The 26172-nt window shown below is 41.5% G+C and overlaps 1 protein-coding gene across 4 annotated transcripts in view; it reads left to right on the top strand.

Moving 5' to 3' along the window:
- Positions 1–26172, top strand: part of CACNA2D3 (calcium voltage-gated channel auxiliary subunit alpha2delta 3) — an 824202-nt gene that overhangs the window by 666243 nt on the left and 131787 nt on the right. For all 4 annotated transcript variants that reach the window (XR_011426865.1, XM_070237387.1, XM_070237386.1 and 1 more), the window contains 5 exons: positions 60–157; positions 2218–2311; positions 5282–5377; positions 10250–10371; positions 13001–13081. Coding sequence is in view for 3 of the 4 variants with exons in the window: in XM_070237387.1 (XP_070093488.1) it covers positions 60–157; positions 2218–2311; positions 5282–5377; positions 10250–10371; positions 13001–13081 (491 nt within the window). In the remaining variant the exon portion in view is untranslated. The remainder of the gene's footprint in view (positions 1–59; positions 158–2217; positions 2312–5281; positions 5378–10249; positions 10372–13000; positions 13082–26172) is intronic.

Raw genomic sequence — 26172 nt, 5'->3', positions numbered from 1 at the left:
AGGAAAGTGATGCTGTAGATACTTACCTGTTCTTATTTTGGGCCATGTCATGTTCTTAGGTCCTACTGCAACACTGACCTACACCCAGAGCACCGTCATCTGTCTCAGTTAGAAGCTATTAAGCTCTACCTCAAAGGCAAAGAACCTCTGCTGCAGTGTAAGTGTGCTTTCAAACATGCATTGAGTGTGCACGTGGCAGTGGTGGGGTGTGAACTCAGAACCATACTTCTCAGTTTTCAAGGGAAGCTTTGCTCAGGCAGAGATTAGTGGTCACATTAAATCCAGCTAAATGTCTGCTTCCTGTAGGAGCAGGAGAAAGAATGGGTTACCGAAAGTCATGTAGAAGCCCCAATCCCAGTGTGACCTTTTGCATTGGATTTGTCCCCTACAGAATCATTTAGTCAAGCACTTGAGTAGGATGAAAATGTTACAACTGGGAAGGGACTGTAAATATCTGCCCCCTTATTTTACAAATGAGAAACATGGGCTGGGAATAGGACTCGTCTCACCCAAGGCCATAGTGTCGGTCTCCTGGTCTCTCCAGAGTGGGATCACCTGCAACATGTGCCTCTTGTGGTATATGTTCTGCTGCCTCTCCTCCTACAAGGAGTGCCCTCTGAGGGAGCTCAAGGAGTCACAAATGACCAGTGACTGGTGCAAAGAGGGCAGGGAGAGAGCTGCACCAGGCCTGATGCTCACCAAGTGCAAGAGCAGTCCCTGGACTAACATCAGTTAGTTCCAGTAGCTAAAGTTTGGAAAGAGGGAGATTCCCCAAAAATGAGCATGGCAGCTGCCCCTACCTCTACTGAATAAGATGTCGCTTATTCAGTGATGTGAAAAGTACGTTATATGTGTCATCTTATAGAATGACCACAGCAGCCTTATGAGAGGTGTGTAAGGAGGTTATCCAGCTCCTAAACCTCATCTTCATGGCAGGGCCTAACTTTTCAGGATATGCTCTGGTAGAGAAAGGATCAGATGGACATCACATGAGCCCAATTTTTTATTTTCTTTGACTTTTTGAATAACATATTTAAAAAGCAAAAGTATCGAGATAATATAAAAAAGCATTTATGTTTACCATCCAGCTTTATCATATCTTAATATTTTGCCATATTCGCTTCAGGTACATTTTAAGGAATGAAACATTACAGATAATGGTGAAGCCCCTGGGTACCCCTGCACAGTCCCATTTCCCTCCCAGAAAGAATTACCATCCTGTGTTTGTTTATCACTGCCATGCATTTTATACTATCACTATATATAGGTATCTATAAGCAGTATGTACCATTATTTTGTATATTCAAATTTATATATATGGTAGAATATATATTATGTATAGTATAATATTATATATGTTATTCTATAGCTTGTTTTTCATTATGTCTTTGAGATTTATTTGTGTTGATCATTTAGCTCTAATGCATCTGTTTGAATTACTATGTGGTATTCCATGACGTGACTGTATCCACTATCTTATTGATGATGAGTTGTATCCAGTTTTTGCTTTTACAGCAAAGCTCCACTGTCTTCTGGGCCACCAGCCAAGGTGAGGACTGGCCCATTGTTGGCGATAACTAGTTGCCCCACTCAGTGGAGTGATTGGAGAGCTTGAGGATGCCTCTGCTAGACTCATGATATCCCCCAGAGTCCTTAGCCTCTTCCATGTAGCTCTGTCAAGAGTCCCTTTGAATAGGGACAGATATCTCCCTTTAAAGTGAAAAAAACTCTTAAACAGATGGAATCACAAAATCAGAGTCCCAGGAGGTATTACATTATCATATCCCTTTTCCTTCTTACAACCGACTGAGATCAGGGTCCTGAAGAATTGCAGATTTTGATAGAGGACAGAAATGGGGAAGAAAGGAACAAATTTTCTGGGGAGTGCTGGCTTCTGGTCTCCCAGTCCTTGAGTTGGCATGCTGGTCCATAGCATAAACTACTAGCTGGAGCGAGAAAGCAAAACCTGAAGTGCTAGACATCCCAGACTCTCAATTTACCATCGCCTCATCCAAATGCTTAGGGTCCCCTGTATTGCTGCCATATCAGGTGTCAGAACTGTTTCATATTTTCAGCTGGTGGGAGGTTAACGCATAAAACAACACGCCATGTGAGAAAGTAGCCTGCAGATACTGCAAAGTGAGCCCACGAATGCCTCTCGTGCCCCCTTTTGGGGCCCAGCCAATCCCGTCTTCTCAAGTCTGTCCCTCCCAACAGGTGATAAAGAATTGATACAGGAAGTCCTTTTCGATGCCGTAGTGAGTGCCCCCATCGAAGCATACTGGACCAGCCTTGCCCTCAACAAATCTGAGTAAGTGGTTGCACGTGTCCCCCTTTCATGGCCATTTCCCCACAAGCCGTCCGAAATATGGTTATGGTTTAAAGAACTAAACTGTTTTAGGAGCCTGGTGTTAAAGTTCTTTAATTTTCCCCAAAGCTCCAAACCACAAGAGCTAGAGCCGATTAGCGGCTCCGGCTGGGATGGCAAGCTCCTGGGTTTGACATATAATTTGTTTGAGTTTTAACCTTACATGAAACCTGGTATGCTGAGGTAGGATGACACTTCTGAGAGTGGGAACGGAAGGAGCCTGTTGCTTCCTGCCCTGCTGCGGCTCCCTCTCCTTGACACCCTGGAGAGAACTTGGGATCTGGGCCAGGCTAGGTTGTGAGTGGGACAGGGCAGGAGAGAGCTCTGTTTCACTACGGCGTCAGAATATAACCCTGTGGTTTTATTTCTGAAGTACAGGATGTGGCGGAGGGGGCAGGCAATTGTAATTGTCGTCAAAGACGAGGGCGAGAACGGCTTTAGCAGCTTAATAATATTATTTTATTATTATTATTACACTATTTTAAGTAGGCCATTAAAGATTAAAAATAAGAAGAAAAATCATTCCTTTTTCCTTACACCTTCACGTCATACATTATTCAGTTCTCTCTCCTTGTCTGATCTTTATTAGCTCCTTTCCTTCTTTTATTTTCCCTTTTGTATATTCTCTTCTATCCTGTCTCTCATTCATTCTGTTCTCATTTTCATTCATCAAATATTGATTCATCACATATCTGTTATGTGGCAGGCATGGGGCTAGGTACTGGAGAATGAATGAGTGAAATGGAGGTAACTCAATCAAATAGTCTTTGCCGTCATGGTGCCTGTGGTATGTAGTGTGCTATATTATTAAGAATAATGATAACTACTTTGAAGAAAAAATAAAGACCTGTAGACTGTAACAAGACCTAGAGTGGAGATGGAAGATGAGGAATGCTTTTCTGAGCAGGAGCTAGTTGAAGAGTTGGGGAACATTCCAGGGCATGTGCAAAGGCCCTGAGGTAAGAAAGTATTTGACACATTTGAGGAATTTAATGAAGGCCAACAGAGCTGAATTATAGAGGGTAGGCTGGAAGATATCTGGGGATGAGGCTTCAGAGAAGCCAGGTGGTTCAGGACTTTGGGAGTCAGGTTAAGGATCTTGGATTTTATATTCAGAGTGTTAGAAAATCACTGAAGGATGTTAAGAAGGACGTGTTAAGACTTTAAGTAGGGCATGATCAGATTTGCATTTTTAAAGAGGATACCTCTCATGTTATGTGGAGAATAGAGTGTAATAAGGTAAGAATACTTGTAAAGGCTCCTACAGCATTCCAAGGAAGTTGTCACTTGGACCAAGGCAGTGGCAGTGGGCACAGAGAGAAGAGACGCACTGGTGGCATGCTTCAGAAGGAAGACTCCCAGATGATGGGGTCGCTGTGGGAGGGGAGGGAGGCTGAACTGCCAAGGATCATTCTCAGGTTTCCGACATGAATACCCGGGTAGATAGTGGTGCCATTTCCTAGGACAGGAGACTATGAGTGAAGAGCAGGTTTGGGACTGGACATGGCCAGAGTTCTTTTCTAAACATTTGAAGCTTAAAATGAAGCTTATAAATCTCCCAAGTAGAGATGTCAGGTAGGCAGTTTAATACTTAAGTCTGGAGCCCCAAAGAGAGACTAGCATTCTCTGTATATTTGGGGGTGTCCTTGGGTGGCTTACCTACATGAATCTTATTCCCTGGGAGGTTGGGAAAGAGTCAGAGCCTTTCCTCTGATTGCATTCTTTAGTGGATATGGAAATGTTTCTTTTAGGCTCTCATGAAACTTAAAATCCTCTGCAAAGATTGCTGAGTCACTCCTAACACATGCTAAAGATTTCCAAAATGGTAGCTTGCTTTGTGGTCCACATCTGTAACTGATTGGGCAGGCTGGCCTTCCAATTTGGTGTAGGCTACAAACAGAAACAAATGCATCGTGTTGGTTTTTCTTCACCCCTTAAATACTTAAAGGTAGTATTGACCACTTTGACTGCACTCGAATATCAAGTAACCAAATGATCTTATATTGAAGATGACATGGATAATGCTGCAAATCAAATTGCTACTGGCATCTAGGGCAGGGAAGCAAAAAACTCAAGAATCAGTATTCTCTTCATACTGTTATTGTAGAATAAAATTATGTATTTGGGGAGAAAGACCATTTGCCTTTTTTGAAGAAGTATGCACTGTGAATATCCTGAAGAACGTGCTCAACATATAAAATCTGCCTTGAAAGTTTAAAAAAAATCTTTAGTGAATTTTCAAGTGAGTTTTCTTTGCTAAGACCACTGTTAGGGTTCCTATGCATGGCATCCTACAGGGCTACTCAAAGAAGCCATTTCTTTATTCATCTTTTTGGGGTTGGTGGTGAGGATAAGGTCTGTTCTCTGGTAGAAGTTATAAGTTGGTGCACCCAAAATGGTGAAGAATTTGAGTCCTAGACATTTCCAGGCTGCGGGATGCTGCAGACAATTCAGTAGCTCAGTGGCTTGTTTTCGCTAAACCCAGATTCCATTAATGGTCTCAGGACCAAGCATAGACTTGGTAGCATCAATGCGAAAAGCTGGCTCTAAGGATTTTCTTCTTCTCCTTGAAGTCATTCGCATTCTCAGACTGCTCTCCCTCAACTTGCACCGAGAACCTTGAGATTAGGGTGTGTTTGTTTAGCATTGGGGCTACATTTTCTCACACTGCCTTTGTTGCCATAGAGTTCTTAGTTTTTTGTACAAGAATTACCATGAAAACTTTTGTAAGGGATAAGAGTTTGCATTCTGTGCTTGGTGCATGTGTGTGTATGTGTGCATTTCTATAATTTCTTTTAAAATTTCAGGTTTCAAAACTGCTATTTCGTAAAATTCTATGAGTCTTCAAATGCAGAGGCCATTATCTGCTTACCGATTGGAAGAGTCTTCCTGATGTCTGCTGCTCTGTTTCAGGAATTCTGACAAGGGCGTAGAGGTTGCCTTCCTCGGCACTCGCACGGGCCTCTCGAGAATCAACCTGTTTGTTGGGGCTGAGCAGCTCACCAATCAGTAAGTCGGAGGGCTCCTCTGCAGGGGCCCAGTGAGCTCCTGGAATGGGAAATTCAAAGGGGAGCTTATATCATTGCTGGACTCCACCACCAGCAGAAATAAAATTCAGGCCACCCCAGGCCCGTTGACATTTTTCCTCTCTGTTCTTCCCCCGGAGCCCCAGTATGTGTGTTCACCTGCCCGTTGGCCCTTCCACAACCCTTTGTTCTTCATGCTTCTTGGCTTCTGTCCACCCTCCTGGGGTCCTCTCCTGCCCTGGTGAGTCATTTCAGAACTCTGTTGATGGTAGAGCCGCTGGGGGAGCAGCCAGAGGGAGGACGGCTCATCTCCTGACAAATGGCTTCAGGGCATTCAGCTGTTCTGCAGCTCTGCTCAGGAATTCCTGCCTGTCCAAGAATCAATGTTTCAAGTCTGTTGTTTATTTGTTTGTGTATGTTTTAATAAACCTCTGTGCCTCTGCGCTGATTCTGAGGGCCTGCAGAGCCCCACACCCAGGGGTGGGCAGTCTGGTGGCACTCGGGTTTGACAGTGTTTCCTTGTGCTTTCAAAGAGACCCAAATGGACAATGGGCAGAGCGTCACCAAGTCTAGTACCCAGATGCCCTTGAAACCACTGCTGAGTCCCTGTATCTTCAGAGAGCCACAGGGCCTTAACTCTTCAAATTGGTATTTGACCAGAGCTGGTGTGAGCCTGGGAAATCTCTTCTGAGCCCATTAATAAGTTTTCTCAATGTCTTCTCTGAAGCAAGAGACATGATTAGAACAGAAACAAATGGAGTCTGAGATTCAGAAAGTTTTCAAAATGTGTGTGGGAATGCAGAGGTTACCAGAGAACCTCATATCCCCTGACCGTTGGGGTCCTTGGCAGTGAATAACCAAGCCACAGGGAACAAGCTGGCCCAGCAGGGGCCCACCCAGGAGATGCTCCCTTCCATCAGGCCCAGTCCAGCAGTTGCCTCTGTTAGATGAGGCCCTGACACCAACCATATGATCTCATAAAACCAAGTCTGGTAAATGGTAGCTACATAGATTTTTAGATGTTTTGTGGACTGGCTTTTAATTTCTGCTCGAGGACTCTTTCTCAGCATCTCAAATTTCTCATTTATGAAGTTGACCATAGCTGTGACTTGATTTCTTTCCAAGCCCTCTTTAGCTCTTTACTTCCAATCAATTATTTTTCCAGAGGGCAAGTTCCTAGGAAGGACTAGAAGTGTCGAATACATATAGCCTTCTCCCTTTAGGATCCGGAGAGGCACAGGGAGACCCAAGAACAGATTTTCTAATGCTCAGATAGGAAGCCTGTTTGTTTTGAGATTAAAACAAACAAAACAATAACAACCATAGAATGTGGCACCTTGCTAGTCTGATATCTGGGTTATTATGACAGATTTGAAAGATAGCAGAATCACACTCAAGACTGCTGGGATGTGCACCTGGCTTGTCTTACTCATTGCTTCACATTCTGCATCTGAAAAGTGGGGTAATGATCTTCTGGGTTATTGTGAGGATCAAAACATTATACATATAAACCTGCTTTGGGAAGCTAAAAATACCCACAACCGTGAGTTCTGTTCCCTGTGATATTACTGTGATCCAGAGTGAGTACTCATTGGATATCTGAATGGATGAAATAATTCATCTGTGTTCAAGAAACTCATACCATTAATTCCTTTAGAGGACCTTGACATCCATTGTCTTAGGATCTATTACCTGCCTACCCCCTTCAATCAAATGGTGTTCATTGAGACCCAACTAATTGGATACACTCTATTAGCCAAGACTAGAAAACTTTTATCATTTCTTCCTTTTTTTCCCCAAAGAAGGTACACAAGCAAAAGTTTGAAGTGATGGGGAGAGTACTAGATAATATAAAGTTCCCACCCCAGAGGCAATTTGTACTCATCAATCTCCTACACTGGGATTCCATCTCCTACCCCTATCACCTGTTTCTGGAAGTAGGTCAATTGTAGCTCATGGCCTCTGGAACATCATCCATTATTAACGATATATTCTGTGCCTTCAGTGTGGCCTCCTCTTGGATCACAGGTAGCACACACAGCATCCAGGGCTGTCAGCTTCCACATGATGGTCCCTCCTCTCGCTGCAGTCCTAAGTCTAAGATACAGCCACTTCACAGCTTCCATTTGAACCACAGAGAATAAAAGAAACTCTTGGGCTTTAAGAATACCATATAAAACCATATATTTGTTCTACCCATGTTTGGTTTACACAGCCCTTTCACATATGGTGTCAGGTAATTCTGGTAGTATCCTGCTAAGTGTAATATTATTATTCTGATTTTGTACATAAGTAAATTGGGCTCAGAGACTCAGTAACTGACCCAAGTAATTCCCTCAAGGTCATTCACCTCTGCCTAAAGCCTCGACCTGTCTCACACAACACACCAGCTTGTAGTATGCAGAAGCAGGCTAAGCGTCATCTTATCCAGGGAATTCTTTCTTCCTGAAGAACATTTCCAGGGATTCTGAAGAATCAGATCTCTCCTTCCTGTTTCTTTCTGAATCATTACTTGGTAGTTGGCAGGGACCCCCAAGGGTTTTTGGCAACCAGACCCTCTCACATTAACACCAGAGCTCATGGAGATCAAGTGCTGCAGGCTCCTGCTTGCTGCCCCGCGGCCAGCATGGCCCTGGGCAGCAGACACTATCACCTGCCATCCCCAAAGCCTGAATGTCACCATCAGTCTAAGTAAGGACCATCCTACACCTTCTAACCCAGCTGTTACCCCACCTACCATGCTTGGAAAAGGGCTCCAGTAGCACCATTAACTGCTGCATGAAAAGGGCACCCTCCTTGCTGTGGTTATATGCGTCTCCCCCCTGGACAGAGCTGACCCGAGTGAAAAGGCCTTGGCTGTGCCCATGGCCCAGCATGGAAGGCAGCTGTTCACCCACCCAGGGCTGGGCAGCAGAGTCTCCGTCATGCACGTGTCCAAGTCAGGCTCATGAAGAATCTCGTATCTAAATGAAAAAGGTCACATTTTGCTTTTTGTGAAACTTGATGATTTTAGAATCAGGAAACATCCGCTGAACATAGCGATGCCAAGAGGAGCTTGTCTGTCACATCAAGTCTAGAACTCTCTACGTCCAGCATTCTGAATGGCATAGAGATTTCTGCACCTTCTCAATCCCACTTATGACTCCAGAGTTGGCCTTCTGAATGAGAGCAGAGTGCTTTTTGCCAATTTAAAAGAAGTTTTTAATTTCTGGAGTGTCATTATGTCAGTCAGAGTCAGTAAACAAATGTTGGCAGCAATGTTGGAGCATTTTTGGTCTCTTGAGACCAGTTCTGGTAGCACAAAATTTTATGGGAATGTTAACAGAATGGAGCATTTATGTAGGAAGGTGGCCATACTGGTGAGGGATTTTGAAAGAATTAAGAAGAGTTATTTAGAAAAGATATTAAAAAATGGTTTTTAATATTGAGGACATCTTATCTGCGTATGAGATTTTATTTATCCTGTGATCATTAGGCATATACTGAGTGCCTGATTAGTGTCAGGCCCTGGGGATATCAAGAAAGATAAGGTCTCTGTCCTTCGAAAGGAATTAGGACATGCTAGTGTAAGTTATGGTGGGGGGCATATTTCAGTGCTAAGAACTTTGAGGTGGCCTCTAATGATGTAGGCTTCCTCTTGAAGGAGTGAGCTCTACATCTTTGGGAGAAATCAAGGAATCACTGGTAAGCCATTCCCTAAAATTACAGAATACTTTCCTGGAGCCAAATTCAAGAAGTTTCTAATAATCAACTAGCAATAATTTACCCAACTCCATGCTGCAAACTGCTGAATTGAAAGTGGTGCCGTTTCTGGTTCAACCAGTGACCTTTTCCCTATGTACGTATTGTCCCCTGATTGGTCTCCTTTAGAAAGATCTCTGCAGTGTGTGGACTAGCCAGGCAGTCATTTTCTCCCCCTGAGTTGTGCCATATCAGCCAGGACGAGGCACTCAGGTGCTGGAGGGTAAACGTGAGGTTGGAGATAAGTCAAGCTAACAAACACGAATTGGGACTTCAGTGTGTTTAAGGCTCTGTGGAAGGATGCAAAAAGGTGAACAAAAGCTCCTTTCCTCAAAGATCCTGAGAGAGTTGGGATGGGGACGTGAAGGCTGCCGATAAGGCCAAGGAAAGAGCGGGCTGTATGAGAGTGAGCGAGGCTGTGGGGTCCCAGCATGGGGCAAGACCATGCATGTGTCTCTGTGGATTCGTGTGGTAGGCAGTCTTTGAGGCACACCTTGAAGTGAGTATGATTTGGACAGGAAGAGATGGGAAGGAGAGTGCACGCAGCCTTCCAGATAGAGCTGGGCACCATGGGCACTTGGCAGGGAGGCAGGGAAGGGTGAGGGATTTGCAGAGGGGACCAGAGCAGCCATGTTTGGCTGGAGAGTTGGGAGGTGAGGGAAGAAGGGAGCAAAGATCCTCACGTGCCTGCTTTCCTCCTTTACACTTTTTCTAAGAAGTGTAAGATTTACTTTAGAAGTTGATCTTCCCAAGGCTATGTGTTCATGTGTGTGGATTTTGAGGAAAAACAAAGCTTTCTGACTACTCTTTGGTTTTCCAATCTTTCTGGAGGCTTTGCTTATTTGCTTGCTTTAGACACTAAGATAATTAGTGCACTTGATATACTAGGAAAATCGTTTCACCCACTGGGAGTCTGACTGCCAGGGCTCTACAGGTTTTTGTGAGTAATCTGGGGTGCACAATCTTACGCAGATCCCCTCTGCATTGAGAAAGGCAGGTTGGGGTTCTAAAAGCCACTGCTGTTTTTACCCAACAAAGGCTATTGGGATGCACCTGTGTCTGGCTTTTCCCTGCTGAGTGGTGCTATGCTCTTCTTATTCCTTTCCATCCCAAGGGACTTTCTGAAAGCTGGAGACAAGGAGAACATTTTTAATGCAGACCATTTCCCTCTCTGGTACCGAAGAGCCGCTGAGCAGATTCCAGGAAGCTTCGTCTATTCGATTCCGTTCAGCACAGGTAGGTGTCCTTTTGGAGCCCGGGCTCTGTGCGTCTGATCCTGCTGGCCTGGTATTGTGTCCAGAGTATGGGGGAGTAGCCTGAATGCTGAGGGGAGCCAAGGTCAGCCTGGAGAACTGATGGTGAGTGTTGGCCTAGTGCTGAACCAGTGACCTGTTCCGTAAGTGTAATGGCCCAAAATAAAATGAAGCTTTTTGCTTAACCAAAGAGCGCAAAGAGCATTTCAGGAAGCTGGTCTGGTATTCTGTAGTCTGTGGAATTTGAATACAAACTTCTGAGTAGACTTTCTTTTAATGTTGTCATGTCCCTATTTAGAGAAAGTTCAGGCAGGTGCAACATCCTTTGCCAGAACTTTCAGCAAGTCACATCACCTCGGAGGCCCACAATTCCCCATCAGAACTGAATTGATCTAAATCAACATGCAGGAGTAAGGACTAAGACTTTGTATAGCCTTGCGCTATCCTGACAGAGGGCTGCAGTGGCCAAGAAGAAACACGTAGCCAATGATTTTTCCAGTCCTAAGATTTTATGATATTATAGAAAAACTTAAGGTCACCTATCTCCACAAAAGAACTGAACACGTCTTATTTCAACCAGTTTTAGAAGCAAGACAAACTGGAAATACTTTTCAGTTGTCCTTTGCTTTTTCTTGTCTCACACATCCCATATTTTTGGTGCTCATTCTGTGTAAGGCTCTGTACGGTTCATTGCAGAAACTTCAGAGATGAATAAGACCTAGTCCTATAAACTTGGATTGCTCTGGACAGTTCAGTCTGTACTTATGTTTTATATCAGGGCCTTTCATATTAATCTTTTACAAGGATTCCTAGGTCAACCCTGATGGAGGCTCTCCAGTGCTCAGTGTCAAAGCCCCCTCCCTGAGTCTTGGCGCTTGCCCAATATCTGAATGAAAACATCTTCTTTTGAAATTTGCAGAAGACATGTTGACAAGAATTATCTAGTAGTTAGTTGAATGGACTCGTTAGGAAGTGGGCCCATCATTAATGAAGATTTTCAAGGAAAGGCCAAATGTTATTGTAGAAATTCTCTCACTAGGTGGGATTTTAGACAAGACTATCAATTAGGCTCCTTTCAGGTCTGAGATTCTTAGAGTCTGTGCTCCTTTGCTGACAGGCCCATGTGTACTGTCCATACACACGTGTGTTTTCTCCAATATAGGTTTCTAGGAGACTAAGTGTCTTTCTTTATGTTTATCTGTATCACTCTTTATTACTGGAAACATCGCCTAAGGCAGCGGACCCTCTCATTCTGCTGCACGCCTATCAAGAATAACGTCTTCTTTTATCATGCAGTCTCACGGTACTTTATTTTCATACTCCTCTAAGGAAAAATATAGAACTTAGCTTGCTAGATCTGGACTGGAATCATCTAGTTATCCTTTGGGACAGTTTTGGACAAGGAGAAAGAGCTGTGGGAGGTGCCAGCAGCCCCATGAGTGCTTCGTATGTGCCATGGCCCCTCCTGTCACTTTGCTTTGTTCACTGTTTTTCCTACAAATTATTAAATTTCCCAAGAATTATGTCTGGAAAAAACAAATTCTGGTTAATTAAGGCTGTTGTCTAATTGGCTTTTGGCAAGTGGGGCTTTCATTGAACTTTCAGGGAAATAATATAATGGAAAGGAATTTACCTTGTTCATGGAAAATTTATAGATGATGTAACATCTTAGGAGATTTCATGGCCCCTTTAGATTCAAGGAAAATGTTAAAAATCACCAAGTACAAGTGTTGTGGTGGAGCTCTCATGTTTTTCTATTGTGTTTTGAATACCTGTACACACTGGGAAAGAAGCTGGTTTTTATTACTGCTTAGACTTGGGCCAGGAGAAAATTCTTAATTGCTTTGGTCATAAATGTATTCAAATTCAGGTCTGTCTTCTCCTTGCTTCTCAATTCCATTGGATTCCATTCAACTCACATTCACTGAACACCTTTTATAAGGCAGGCACTAGACTAACAATTATTAACTATAAGCATTAAAAATTTGTGCTCAGCGTCTTTTAATTCAAGGGTATTGGAACCATTGTTAGCACTGGAAAATCTCTTAATACTAATGCCATATTGTTACCACATTAATAAGAGTTTGGAGTAAGGATTACATTTCAGTTCTATCCCTGTTTAGAATGGTTTTGCTAAGAAAAACTGGGCTTGAAATTAGACTTTCATAAATCGGTAAAGTTTTAACCAACAAATCAGAGCTGAAGTTCTCGACTTATTGTCAAATAATTTCAAAATTTTATCTCATGCCGCTCTCCATGGCTATATTTAGAAAGGCAATATAAATGTGATTACTGGCACAAGTAAACACTGTAATTAGTAACCACAAATTAGAAAAAGTGTGGTCCCGCCATGGTGGTTAATGATTTTGGCGTGAAGAAGCTGGACATTCCCCAGTGTGGGTGGTCATAACTTGGTACATTGATTCCTTCAACTGAGAGGACTGGTGGCTCCTCAGCGCCTCTGGCCTAACAGAGTAGACTAACTCTGGGCTCTGGGAAATGAGCCCCAGCACAGTCTGCAGAACTGGTGATTGCGAGCCAATACAATTACACTCTTAACATGAGCACTAGAGCTATCTCCATTTTTGTCACTGTGATTCTTCTTCTTACAGGAACAGTCAACAAAAGCAATGTGGTGACAGCGAGTACCTCCATACAGCTCCTGGATGAGCGGAAATCTCCTGTGGTGGCAGGTAAACAATGGATTTCAATTGATGAATATAAAGTAAGCATGGCATCCATTCATCTGGCCAGTCAACTACTTGTATGTACCAGAAAGCTGATACTGAAAGGAAAAAAAATTACTTCCTCCTCAGCTTAGTGTCATCTCCTCCAATCCAAGGCTCTGACAGCTGGTTGTGTTTGATGTAAAAACAGAAATTGTTCCCAGGACTTTTATTCTTAAACCCTGAGCCTGTAAGAAATTGTTGGTATGTGCAGAGGACAATTTCTTGACAGTAGGTAGCATGCTCATTTAAAGTAAGCTCCAGATCTCCCACTTCTGTGTCATTAGGATAACAGCAGCATATGAGGAAATTGTGGGTTTGTTTTAGGCAAATACAAGCTAAAATGTGCCCTTCTCTAGAGAGCCTGAGATTTTCATCACCCTAATCCCCCTGAGGAATTAGAATTAGATGTGTCTGCAGGTGCCGGGTTTGGGACCAGGAGAAAGCCAAAACATTTTACAATTGAGAGTCTTGAATTGTCAAAGAAACCTTGTCTCCTGTTTCTCCCATCTCTTTCACTCTCAGGAGTGTCAATAGATGTCTGTGGCTGGCTGGGGGCTTTCCTTGGTGGTATTTGACCTAAAGGGCCAGAAATTGCCATAAGCCATCCTTTGAGGACAGCTGCTGAGAAAAGTGGAGACTTTTGTATCTGGCACATTGTCTATTTCTGATAAATAATTATTGAATGCATTGGGTGATGGATGAGTGAGACCCTCCAACACCATCCCGGTACTGGCTAGGTGTACCAAAGGGAGTCATTGTGTTTTGGGGCAGCCTCCCTCCATAGGTTGTACTGGAGGGTGACTTCGAACATCAACTTCTGTCTCTTCACACACTGCAGGTATTTGAAGGAATGCATATAGAGCAGACATGTTTGAAGTGGTTGTTCTTTGACTAGGAAATCCTGCTCCCCCCTCTGCCGCCCCACCCCTACTTTATTTCTGACTTAGCCTATGCGTGATAATTGTGTTAGCAGGGATTAAAAGATTGGGGGCAGTTGCCTGGTTATTCCTGGGTTATTGGGTATGGCAAGGAAGACAGTCTGATGTATCTGACCTGTAGCTCATCTTGAAGTAGGCAGACCTGTAACTAATCAGCCAGGAGATAAGGACTCTGAGGATTCACAGCTGCTGTCTTCAAATTTTGTCGCTTCATGTCTCATGTTCCTTGAGGAAAGTAGGAGACAGGATCATTTAACTCAGCAAGATTTATTTTTGCTTAAAGGAGGTCAGACTTGCTTACTCCAGGCTGACCTAGCCAGCTAATTCTGGAGGCGTGTTATCTCCCTGGAGCTGGGGCCACATGCAGCAGCTGTCAAAGACATGGTCTGACCAAAGCTGTCTGTCAGCCTGTTTGAAATCTCTCTTTAAAACCTTTTCCTTGGGTTTCTCATTCAGGCATCATAAAGAATTCTCTCTGTTGGCCCTAACATCACTGTGTCCATCCAAGCCACTTCTGTCCAAGTTTACAAACTATGCTCAAATGTTTCCAAATACCTTATATTTCGTAAATGTCTGTTTGGCTGAGGATGGGTGAAACGTGGACTCAACCTGGGCACCGCATATCCAGTCTGGAGAAGAACGTGAATTTCCCAAATGGTTTGCTGGCCTACTGTTGAGTTTTATAGCCAGCCAGAGACCATGGACAAGTTTAGCCCACCTTGGGGGGTGGAAGAAACATCCTCCTGTTTACTGGTACTCAGTATATGTCAACTGGTCCTCATTTTCAGAAGATAATTACAGAGCAAGATGAAGAAGCAAGGTCATCTGAGGAACTAGATTTAGTTCTTACCTTTTAAAACTGATGATTATTAATCTTCTTTTTTAAAGTGTGTTTGGTAGACATAAGATAAAACAGAATTACTCAGTTTTGGTCTTGAAGGCTACAATGGATGCAGCACCATGGAGGCAGTGATCTCAAGAGGACCTTTCTGTCTCCAAAAGCAGAGCAGCCTCTTCGGCCCTTCCCCCAGGTTTCATTGACTGACTCACCCATCAAGTCACTGTGTGATTAGGTTCGGTAACTTTCCTCTGTGTATTTTCCTTATATTAAGTAGACATTGTTTACCACTCTAAAATAAAAATGGCCATTTTAATTGGGGAGGAAGCCCTGTTTTGGCAGGTGAAGATGACTTTGTGAGCAGGCTTGTCCCCCACCAGTACACCTCCAACAACACATGGATACAGCCAACTGGCAGTAACTTGGAGTTTTAATGAAATCCTTGTGTTAAATTGAAATTTATCTGAAAGGAAAGGTGTACAACTTTGCAAATAATTATCAAGGACTACTTTGAAAGGCCTGTACTGCTCCCAGGCCTGATCCGGTATTCTCATGTTCATTGGCTACATGTGTCTGTTTGGAATAGAAAGAGTTTCTTGTTTTGTTTTGTTTTTTGTTTTATTCTGTTCTTTCTTTCTTTTTTCATGTTTTCTTTTTTAAACAAAAACATTTAGATACTCATCTGTCAATGACATCTTTGAAGAAAGGGCAGTCAAACTGGGCAGAATTCCATTTATACGTCAGCCTCAGTGCATAAATGGGCCCTATCCATCTTCTTGGCCTATGACATTGCTTACAGTCCTTCTCTTGAGGAACCTGCCAACTCTCCAGCTGCCACTAGCATGCTGAATTTTCTTAATTGCTTTCCCACTGCAAAGGAAGAAGTTGTAGGACTTTCCCTGTGGCCTATCAATTCTTTCTAGAGCCCTGGAGCCTTCTGTATCTATCAGGCCTCTAATCCACTTTTCTGTTGTTATTGGAAATGCAAATCTTTGACTATAAGGTCCACATAGATTTGTTACTCACTCTATAACTTGCTAAATGTGTGGTCTTGGGTCTCTGAAGTTCTTGCTAAAATAGGATTAGGATTATTACCTCCCTCACCTTACTCTCGGTTGATTTGGGGATAAAATGTGAAAACAAACAAAATACCCGAATATGAAGAAGTATACAAAAGCTGGGATTTGGGGTGACTCGTTTTTATCTTCAAGTTGGCAGCGTATTTGTTCATTCACTCATTTATTCAATAAATATTTTCTGACCTCCTGCTTTTACCAGGAACTCTAGGTAGAAATGAATAATAACAAGGCCTTGAAATGGACTCTCCCTCTCGCCCCCTCTCCCCTCAAGAGACCTGTAAAATAGCAGTTATTTCTAAAGTTGTGTCTACACAGGGCAAGTAAATTGAAAAGCTGAACCATTATCTGGAAGGTACTAGAAGTCAAAGACTTTGTTCTTTTTATCTTCTGTCCCTTACAGTATAACCCAATGGAGTACTTGAAGCATAGTGGATTGATCCTCAATAAGAATTCTATTAATTGAATTGAACTTGCGGAAACCTGTTTTGCCCTCACTTAGTTATTATTGACTTGAGTTCCGTAAATTACCTAGATCATGGCATTAATTCTGCTCTCTACTCTCAATGGAGAGTCATAGTCACTACTTCTACCATGGTAGGATGAAGTGACCCGGAGAAGAAAAGAAATGCAGAGTGGGGAGTAAATAAGCCAAGTTGGAAGGTGTAACTATGCAGGGAACTTCCTCCCCTCCTTGGAGTGTTCTCTCACCTCCCTATTCTCCTTCTAGACTCTCCCTCTGACGAATACAAAATACGTAATCTCAGTTTTTGTTAAGAAGTTCAAATTTCTGGATTTTTAAAATAATAGATAATAATTTCTGAATTATTTGCATTTGCTTTAAAATATAAATTTTAACCTATCAAAATCTAAAATCTCTCCTAAAAATGTTCCAGTTTGATTTCTTAAATAAATTATAAACTCTCCAAAGGCAGGGACTGTCCCAATTATCTTTTTATTCACAGTGCTGAGTACAACGGCTGAGATGTGATAAATTTGTCAAAAATATTAACTGAATAAATGACGTGAGGAAGATGGGATTCATTTTCCCCTGCTGTATGTAGGCACATAAGCTTGCAAATTTTACTGTCCAGACAGTGGGAACACAGTACTTGACTCAAACTCTAGGAGAGGCACTCAGCAGCTAAAACTCCAGGTGCCACTGTAGTAACATGATACAGACCCATATGATATTTTAAAGAATAGAAAAACGGTTAGTGTCCCATCCTAATGGCAACTGTGTTGGCCCAGTAGTTACCTCTGCATCAGCAGATGTCTTCTCTGAGATCCAGGCATCTAACATGATGTTTGGAATAGCTAATCTGCTGAGCAGCAGAAAGAAATAGATCATAGACATTAGAGGCATTGGTTTCTTACAGAAACAGGTTTTTCTTAAATAAATTTATTGAAGTATGATTTACATACCAAAAATTCACCTGTTATGAGTGTAAAATTCAATAATTTTTAGTAAATTCTGGGGGGCTCTGATCTGCTGGTCTATTCCTTTACAAGGAATACAGACCACCTTAGATCCACTCATTGGAGGAAATTTGAAAATGGAGGGTGAAGTGGTCTCATTTGCATAATTCTAGGCAGTGTGATGAAGAGGAATGCTTGATGTTGGAACAGAAAGTCGTATTTTTACCAGCTAATTAGGAAAGAGATTAACATCATTGACCATTAGCTATTGTCAGTTATGTGCTGTTTAAATTTGAGTGTGCTATTTAATACAGACTCTTCATTAGAAGCGGATGAATAATATTGGCAAAACATTAAAAGCAAACATTCAGCTTGACAACATTCTTTTGGTGGGATATCACATATTTTGTATATATGAGTTAATTAGTATGTCAGAATTTTTGTGTCCAGTCTGCATGGATAAATCTCTAGTTTGTTAGATCTGAGCAAAGAGAGTGTTTATCTTGGGAGAAATTAATACTTATTGATTAAACCAGTAGTTCTCAATCAGGGGCGATTTTGCTCCCAGGGAGACATTTGACAGCATCTAGAAAGGTTTTTGATTTTCACAACTGGTTAGGAGGGTGCTACTGGCATCCAGTGGGTAGAGGACTGGAATGCTGGTAAACATCCTACAAGGCACGGGACAGCCTCTCACAGCGACCAAGAATTATCTGGTCTAAAATGTTAGTAGGGATGAGATTGAGAAATGCTGGGTTACACTGACAAGCAAACTTCAACTCTTGGTGCTTTCAAATTGAGTGTTTTCCCTTCTAGGCTCATTTACAAAAAGATATTGTTTCAATTCTTCATTTTTAATTAAATCATTCAATAAGTATATATCTAGCTCCTACTCTGTACCTAGCACTGGGGCTGCAGCTGTGAACAAGCACTCTAGAGGGCATTGTGGAATGTGACTGGGATTGCTGGTTGATACAATGAGAGGACACTATTGGCATCCCATGGCCAGAGGCTGGGATGACAGCTGCCCAGTGAAGAATCATTTCACCCGGATGCTGCAGCACTGCCTGAGAATACCGAGCAAGACCAAGTTGCTGCCAATGGAGAGTGTCCATTTGTGGGGGAGACAGACAACAGACAAATATTGCATGAATGGAGGGAAAGAACAAAGAAAGGAATAAGGAAGGGAGAGAAGAGGGAATTTCCAGTAGTGGTAAATGCTCTATAGAAAACATCCGGATAAAGAGATGAAGTGTGGTTGGCAGTGGCAAAGTCAGGGACGCATGCTCCTGTTTATACATACGTGTGTATAGGTATGTGGCAGGGGCAATGCCTCTCCAGTTTGGGGGTGGAGGGCCTTAGAGAAGGCCTCCCTAAGGAGGTGACAGGAGCGGAGACCTGAATAATGAGATGCAGCCATCGTGCAAAGATCTATGGGAAGAGCTCCAGGCAGAGAGAACAAACTTCTATAAGAATCTTGAACGCGATCCCTCATACGTGTGTGGATGTGTTCCAGGCGGGTACTCAGCGACACGAATGAGTCTTTCAGGTTTGGGGGTATTTACTAGGATCTAAAAGCAGGGCAGGTGGGCAGATGATCCAGGGAGGTGGGGAGCCCAAGGCAAGTCTTTGCTCTGAATGTCAGCTATGAGATCCGGCTTTTTATGTGTTCGGCATTTGTTTTTTTAAACTGGTTAGGAGGGTGCTACAAATGGGGCCAACGCAGGGACAAAAGGAGGTCTAAGACAGTAGGACTGACAACAGCAAACTTTATCTAAATGGATTAGTAATGTAGCTACTGATTATGCTGTGTTTTAAGTCTGCAACAGAATCTGAGTCAGAGCGGGCCGGTAGAACAGCTGCTCTGCATATCTTGATAGCCAGACGGGGCATGGTGAGGATCATTGCTCCAAGAGTAAAAATAGCCCAGAGTTTTGAGAAACTGGATCCTCCATGCTAACCCTCCAGAACAGTCACTCCCAAGAGTCACCATCCTTTTACAAACCTTATCAAAAGCCCTAAAATCATCCTCCACCCAAAAGTCAGCAGCAGAATTTTGGTGTAACAGGTCCTCGTACCTGGCTTGAGTGTTCTGACTTGGCAAGTTAAGACTCCTCCTTTTGAGATCGTGGTGATATTTGGACATGCAAGCCAATGTGAACCAAGGATTTAGGAGTGAGCACAGGGTCATATTCCCCTCATGCTCTGGGCCTGAGTTTTCACATTTGTAAAACTAGACTGATAGGTACTTCAGTTAGATTTCTAAAAGCTTAGTTTTTAAAGATGGAGATTTGTTTCATCATCACAGAAAAAGAAAGGAATTAACCAATAATGGAGTATTTCTCACATCCAGATTCAGTCTGGCTTTGGGGGTCCCTCTGGTTCCTGTTGAGAGAAACAAATGAGTTTACATATATTTAAAGCTTGGTAAATGCTTATAGTTGAGTGATCAGTAATGGTTACCTGCTAAATTATTACTCCCGTTGTTATGTTATTAAGAATGACTGTATGCTACACCCACCATCACTCACTAGCCAGTGCTCATGCCATGTGCTGTTCTCTGTGGAAATCTGCACAGAGAATGTCATTACAGTGTCTGGACATGTTTCATAGTAAAACTTTGAAACTCACACTTTCATGTACCTTTGCCTTAGAATAGAAGTTGGCAAACTACAGCTCACAGGACCAAATCTAGGCTGTTACCTGTTTTGTCTCATTTTGTTTTTTCGCAGTTTTATTGAGATATATTTCACATACTAAAAAATTCACCTATTTAAATTGTACAGTTCACTGGGCTTTAGTATATTGACAAAGTTGTGCAACCATCACCACAATCTTATTTTAGAACAATTTCAACATCCCAAAAAGAACCCTCCATCTACACACACCCTCAATCTTGCTATCCCACTCCCCACCTTAGCCCTAGGAAACCACTAATCTACTTTCCATCTCTATGGATTTGCCCATACTGGACATTGCAGATAAATGGAATCACAAAATATGTAGCCTTTTGTGTCTGGCTTCTTTCACTTAGCTTAATATTTTCAAGATCCACCCATGTTGTATCATGTGTCAATACTTTGGTTTTTTATTGCCAAATGATATTCCATTTATGTTTATCCACTTACTATTCAATGGACATTTGGATTGTTCTGACTTTTTAGTTGTTATTAGTAATGTTGATATGAACAGTCATGTACAAGTGTTTGTCAAGATACGTGTTTTCATTTCTCTTGAGTAGAGACCTAGGAGTGGAATTGTTGGGTCTATGGTAACTCTACATTTGATAGTTTGAAAAACTGCCAAGCTATTTTCCCAAGTGGCTGCATTATTTTACATTCCTGTCAGCAGTGTATGAGGGCTCTAATTTTCTACATCCTCACCAACACTTGCTATTGTCCATCTTTTTTATTTTAGCCATTTTAGTGGATGTGAAGTGATTTGCATTTCCCTAATGACTGATTATGCTGAGCATCTTTTCGTGTACTTATTGACCACTTACATATCTTCATTGGGGAAATGTCTATTCAGATCCTTTGCCTATATTTCAATTGGTTATTTGTCTTTTTATTGTTGAGATATAAGAATTCTTTTTATACCCTGGATGTAAATACCTTGTCAGATATCTACTAGCTGTTTTTGTACATAACATTTTATTGAAATACGGCCATGGCCATATCGTCTATAGACACCTTCCTACTAACATGGCAGAGGTGAGGAGTTGGATGGAGACGATATGCACTACAAAGCCAACAATATTTACTACCTGGCCCTTTATAGAAAAAGTTTCCAATCCCTGCTTTAGATGAAAATACGTCACAGTCTATTAAAAAAAAACATCAAGTGCTGATTTGTTCACTCACTTATTTCACCATCTGTTTATCTTATAAAAATGAAGTGGATATTTAAATCAGAGGCTATACAAGTAGATGTTGAAGACAGAGCTTCATGTATCAGAAGGTGTCCGTCAGTTGTGCCTAATGTTTTTGTATATGTGGTTACACAGAAATCCCAATCAAAGATCCTAAGCTTACTAAAAATACATGCTCTCGTTGTCAAGCAAGACAGTGATTTTCTTAATCTTCACTCTACTTTATAAACCTCTGAACGTGTAATCAGCATAATGCTTGGTAGAACATTCGAAATGCCCTCACATGCTTTGGTGGAAAACAGTTTTTGGGATTTTTTTTTTTTTCCAACATGGCTTATGAGAGATTTTGGGATTTATTTAGCCGCCTTTATCCAGGCAAATCTCCTACTGACCTTGTTGGGATTTTGATCTCAGTTAAGACTAGATTATATATGACTCATGCTAAGTGAAGGGCCCTCAGAGGATAAATGAGCATTTCCCCTCCCTGGGAACAGAGAGACAGGCATAAGCAGAATCTGCAGCAGGAGCATAAATGCTTTGACAGTCATCTGTGGACTTCCTTGCTCATGGAAAATGCTTTGGCCAGTCTGTGGCAGGAAAGGGACAGTGCTGATCAAAGGCTTTTTGTTCCCAGGGCCTCCCAAAGTTTGCATTCCCCATGAACTCCAGGCTTCTATTCTGGGTGAATAGATCTGCATGAGGTCAGGATCAGTGTCTGAATGCCATTCCTACTTCAAGGCCAAATTTTATGTGACCAGGCTCAAGCAGATGTGAGTGTTTATCTCTAAAATTAAAAAGAAATTTGAGAACGAAAGTGCAGTGCAATGATGATTTTGTATGCTTTTACTTTACTAGACTTCTTCCACCTAATTCCAGATTTTTGCTAATATAGTCAGGTTTTGAAGCCAAAATTATTTTTGTTGTTAAACTGTTTTATTTGTTATGTGTTCCTTATCCTTTTGTGCTGTATACTCTTCCTGCTTCCTGTCTCCCATTCTCTCTGGAACTCAAGCCAGTCAGGTTTCATCCACAATGAAACATTTCTCATTAAGATCACCGTAACTTTCACATTGCCAAATCCAAAATTGCACTTCAAATGTTCATTTTTCTTGGTCTATCAGCAGCACTTGTCCATGTCGAGCACGTTCTCCTTGAAATATCTCTTTACTTGGTTGTTCGCCTAACTTGCTGCTTACCCCTCCTTGGTCTCCTTTGCTGATTCCACTCATGATGGTAAATGTTGGAGGGCCCCAGGGGTCTCTGTCTGTCCCTCCTGTCCAGTCTCAAGGTTTTAAATGCTATCCATAGGCTGGTAATTCCCAAGCCAAACCTCTCTCACTTGACTCACTCTTGACTACTCAACGTCTCCACTCCTTCTCAAATAGGCCTATCAAATGCAATAGATGCCAAGTTGAAGTCCCAATTCCATCCACATCCTCCCATGCACTCTTCCTCTGTAGCCTTGCTGATCGAGGTAATTCTAGTTATCTATTCAGTCCACGAACTTTGTAGTCATTCTTTTTTCTTTTAAAGTTTGTTATGGATAATATTGAATATACTCAAAAGTAGATAGAAACATAAAAAGAAACTCCGTGTATCCTTCACCCAATGACAGTAGCCATCAACCCATGGCCATTGTGCCCTTCAACCCCAATCCACTTCCCATATTATTTTAAATCAAATCTTAGTCATTAAATCATTTCACATTTCATCCATTAAGATTTCAGTATTTATCTTTAAAGGATAAGGACTTCTTTGTATTTTAATATAACAAAACCATTACCACACCTAAAAATAATAATTTCTAATTACCTATTACCTAGTCAATTGTTTAAATTCCTAGTTGTCTCAAAAATGTCATTTTTATTTTTCACTCTGTTTGAACCAGGATCTTGAAGTCATTTTTGCCTCTTTCCTTTTGCTCCTACCCACAACCAGTCTGTCTATAAATCCCATTGGTTCTTTCTTCAAATTATGCACAGAATCTGACCACTTCTCAGTACCTCCAGTGCTACCCCACTGGGCCAGTTCACTCTCATTTCTTCCCAGGATTGTTGCAGTGGCCTTCCAAATGGTTCCCCTGCCTTCTTCCACCTCTGACCCCAACCACCCAATCTATTCTTCATAGGAGCCACAGCAATCATATTAAAAGATAGATAGTACCATGTCACTCCTCTATTCAAACGTCCCTTTTGACTTCCTAATTTACTCAGAGTTAAAAGCCAAAATACTCACAATGATCCATGTATTAGTTATCTTTTGCTGCATAATAAATTAGGCCAAAACTTAGCAGCTTAAAACTACAAAAAACTTACTATCTTAAAGTTTCTGTGAGTCATGAATCTGGATGAAGCTGAGCAGGGTCCTATGGCTCAGGGTCTGTCACAAAGGCTGCAATCAAGGTATTGGTCCAGTGTGTCTCATTAAGCTGCAATGAAAGTATTGTTGAGGGCTGTGGTCTCATCTGACAGTTCAGCAAACAGAGGAAGTGCTTCCACATTCACTCATGAGATCATCAGCAGGATTCAGTTCCTCCTGGGTTGTTGGACTGAGCGTCTCCTTTTCTCACTGGTGTTGACCAGAGGCCTCCCTCACTTCTTTGCCATGTGAATGTCTCCACAGGACAGTTCACAGTGTATAAGTTGACTTCCATCAGAACAAACAGGAGAGAGTGAGCAAGACAGAAGCCAGAGATTTTTTTATAACTTAATCTCAGATGTGATATCCTATCATTTTTGCCATATTCTGCTTTTGTTAGGAGCAAGTCACTAGGTCCAGCCCACCCTCAGGGAGAGGTGATGGCACAACAAAACAAGACAAATGTCATTTGAGAAACATGTCAAAAAAATCATAAAGTATTAGACCTGAAAATTAATTTTTAAATATCGTAGCCCAACTTTCATTTAAAAAATGTAGAAACAGAGACACATGGATGTTAAGTGTTTTGCCCCAAAACATCTGTTAGCAACTTAAAGAACAGGAATTAGAACCACAATCTTTTGTTTTTCAGCTTTTCCAACTCTGTTTTTGACATCAATAGAACTTAGAAAATCTTTAAATGTGAAGATCAAGATTGAAAAATCACAGATAAATTCCAAGATTCTGCGACTGCATTACTGAGATAATAATAGATTCACCATCAGTAGAGGTCTCTTTATTTTAATTTTGATAACAAAATATTTGTCCATGAAATGGGTCACTAAAATATATTTGTTAGTAGAGGCGTTTCTCCCTCAAGTTTACTAGACAGTGTATTAGTCAGGATAGATTAAGTTAGCCGACAACAACAAAGATCCCTAAAATCTCAGCAACATGACACAACAGAAGCTTATCTCTTGCTTTCAAAAGTACACTTATGGATACAGGTGACTCTCAGGGGCAGCTGTCCTACACCTACAAGTGTTAACTCAACATTCCAGGCTCCTATTCTAGCAATTAAATGCTTCTACCCAGAAATGACACACATGACTTCACTCACATTTCTTTGGCAAAAAAGAAAAAAAGGGAGAGGTGATTAAACAAGGGCATGAGTACCAAGAGGTTGGAATCATTGAGCATCATTTAAAAGCTGCCTGACACAACCCATAAGGTTCTACTTGATTGGACCCCTAGTTACCCTCTAACCTCAGCTCCTCCTACTTCCACCTTTGTCCACTCAACCACAGTCGCATGACCTCTTTGTTGTTCTTCAAACATATCAAGCTTGCTCCTATCTCAGGGCCTCTGCACCTGTGATGCCTTCTCCCTAGGACATTTTTCCTCTAGACGTCTTCATCACTGGCTCCATCATGTCTTTCAGGTCTCTGCTCAACTATTTTCTGAGAGAGGACTTTCTTGATCACCATATATTAAATAGAAACTCTTTCTCTCCCATGTCCCTGTATTTCTGCCCCTCACACCTCCTTTTTCACCACCTCATAAATTTTTAATTTCTTTATCTTATCCCTCTGCTAGATGTTAAGGTCCATGTGGCGTATACTTCATATTTCTTCTTCTCTCCTTCGTTTCTGATACTTAGAAAATTGCCTGGCATGCAGCAGGTGCTTTGAACTTTGTTAACTTATTGAGTTTGCATTGTTTTTAACCACCTTAGGAAAACCATTGAGACTTAACTCTTTAACTGATTTTAGTGCTTATCGCTGGCACTTTAATAGCATGACTTCCGCATTTTTAAGTTCTTCTCACACTCTCCCTACTTCCCTTTCCTCTTGCTTTTTATAATTCATTCCTTGATCAATTAAAGTATATCTTGAGTTATTTTTCTCCAAAATACACAGTAGACACCGTGCTCCCTACGCCCTTGCTTATCTGAGAATTGCAATCTCAGTTTGGTTCCTTGTTAAGTTTTGCTTTTATTTGTTGGTTTCTAGATTTTAGAATTTTTAATTTGTTCTTAAAATTTGAAAATTTTAGCCAAATCTGTTTGTTTCATTTATTTGTTTTTCTCCAGTTTATACTGGTTGAGACTTATGTGTGCCAGGTACTAACCTAGACTAACTTTGGATATTTTTTTCATTCGTCTCTCTTATAGTAAGTCTTTCTTGATCTGTTATAACTAGGGTTTTTCTTTAGCTCGGGAGAGATACCTTCTCATATTTTTTTTTCCTGCTGTTTGGTATGTTCTGATCTGTTTAGTGGGAAGGTCAAGTATTCATATATTGGTTCTTTACTACTGCTTTTGCATTTCTATCATCTTCTACTGTTTTCATCTCTGTTTTTTCCTGTTTTTCTTCTGTGTTCTGGGAGTGAGTATTCTCTATTATGTGTTCTATAACACTGTGTCAATATGTTGCAGTGTTTCTTTTGTACCTCTGATGATGACTGCAGTCGATTTTATTCATTTGTTACTTACTTATCTATTTTTATTCACTAATTATTTACTGTTATTAGTCATTGTTATTTTACTATTTGTT

The sequence above is a fragment of the Equus caballus genome, chromosome 16, assembly GCF_041296265.1.
Source record: "Equus caballus isolate H_3958 breed thoroughbred chromosome 16, TB-T2T, whole genome shotgun sequence".
NCBI classification, from domain to species: domain Eukaryota; kingdom Metazoa; phylum Chordata; class Mammalia; order Perissodactyla; family Equidae; genus Equus; species Equus caballus.
The sequence above is the reverse complement of the archived record's forward strand: the minus strand, read 5'-3'. Positions and strand labels throughout refer to the sequence as shown.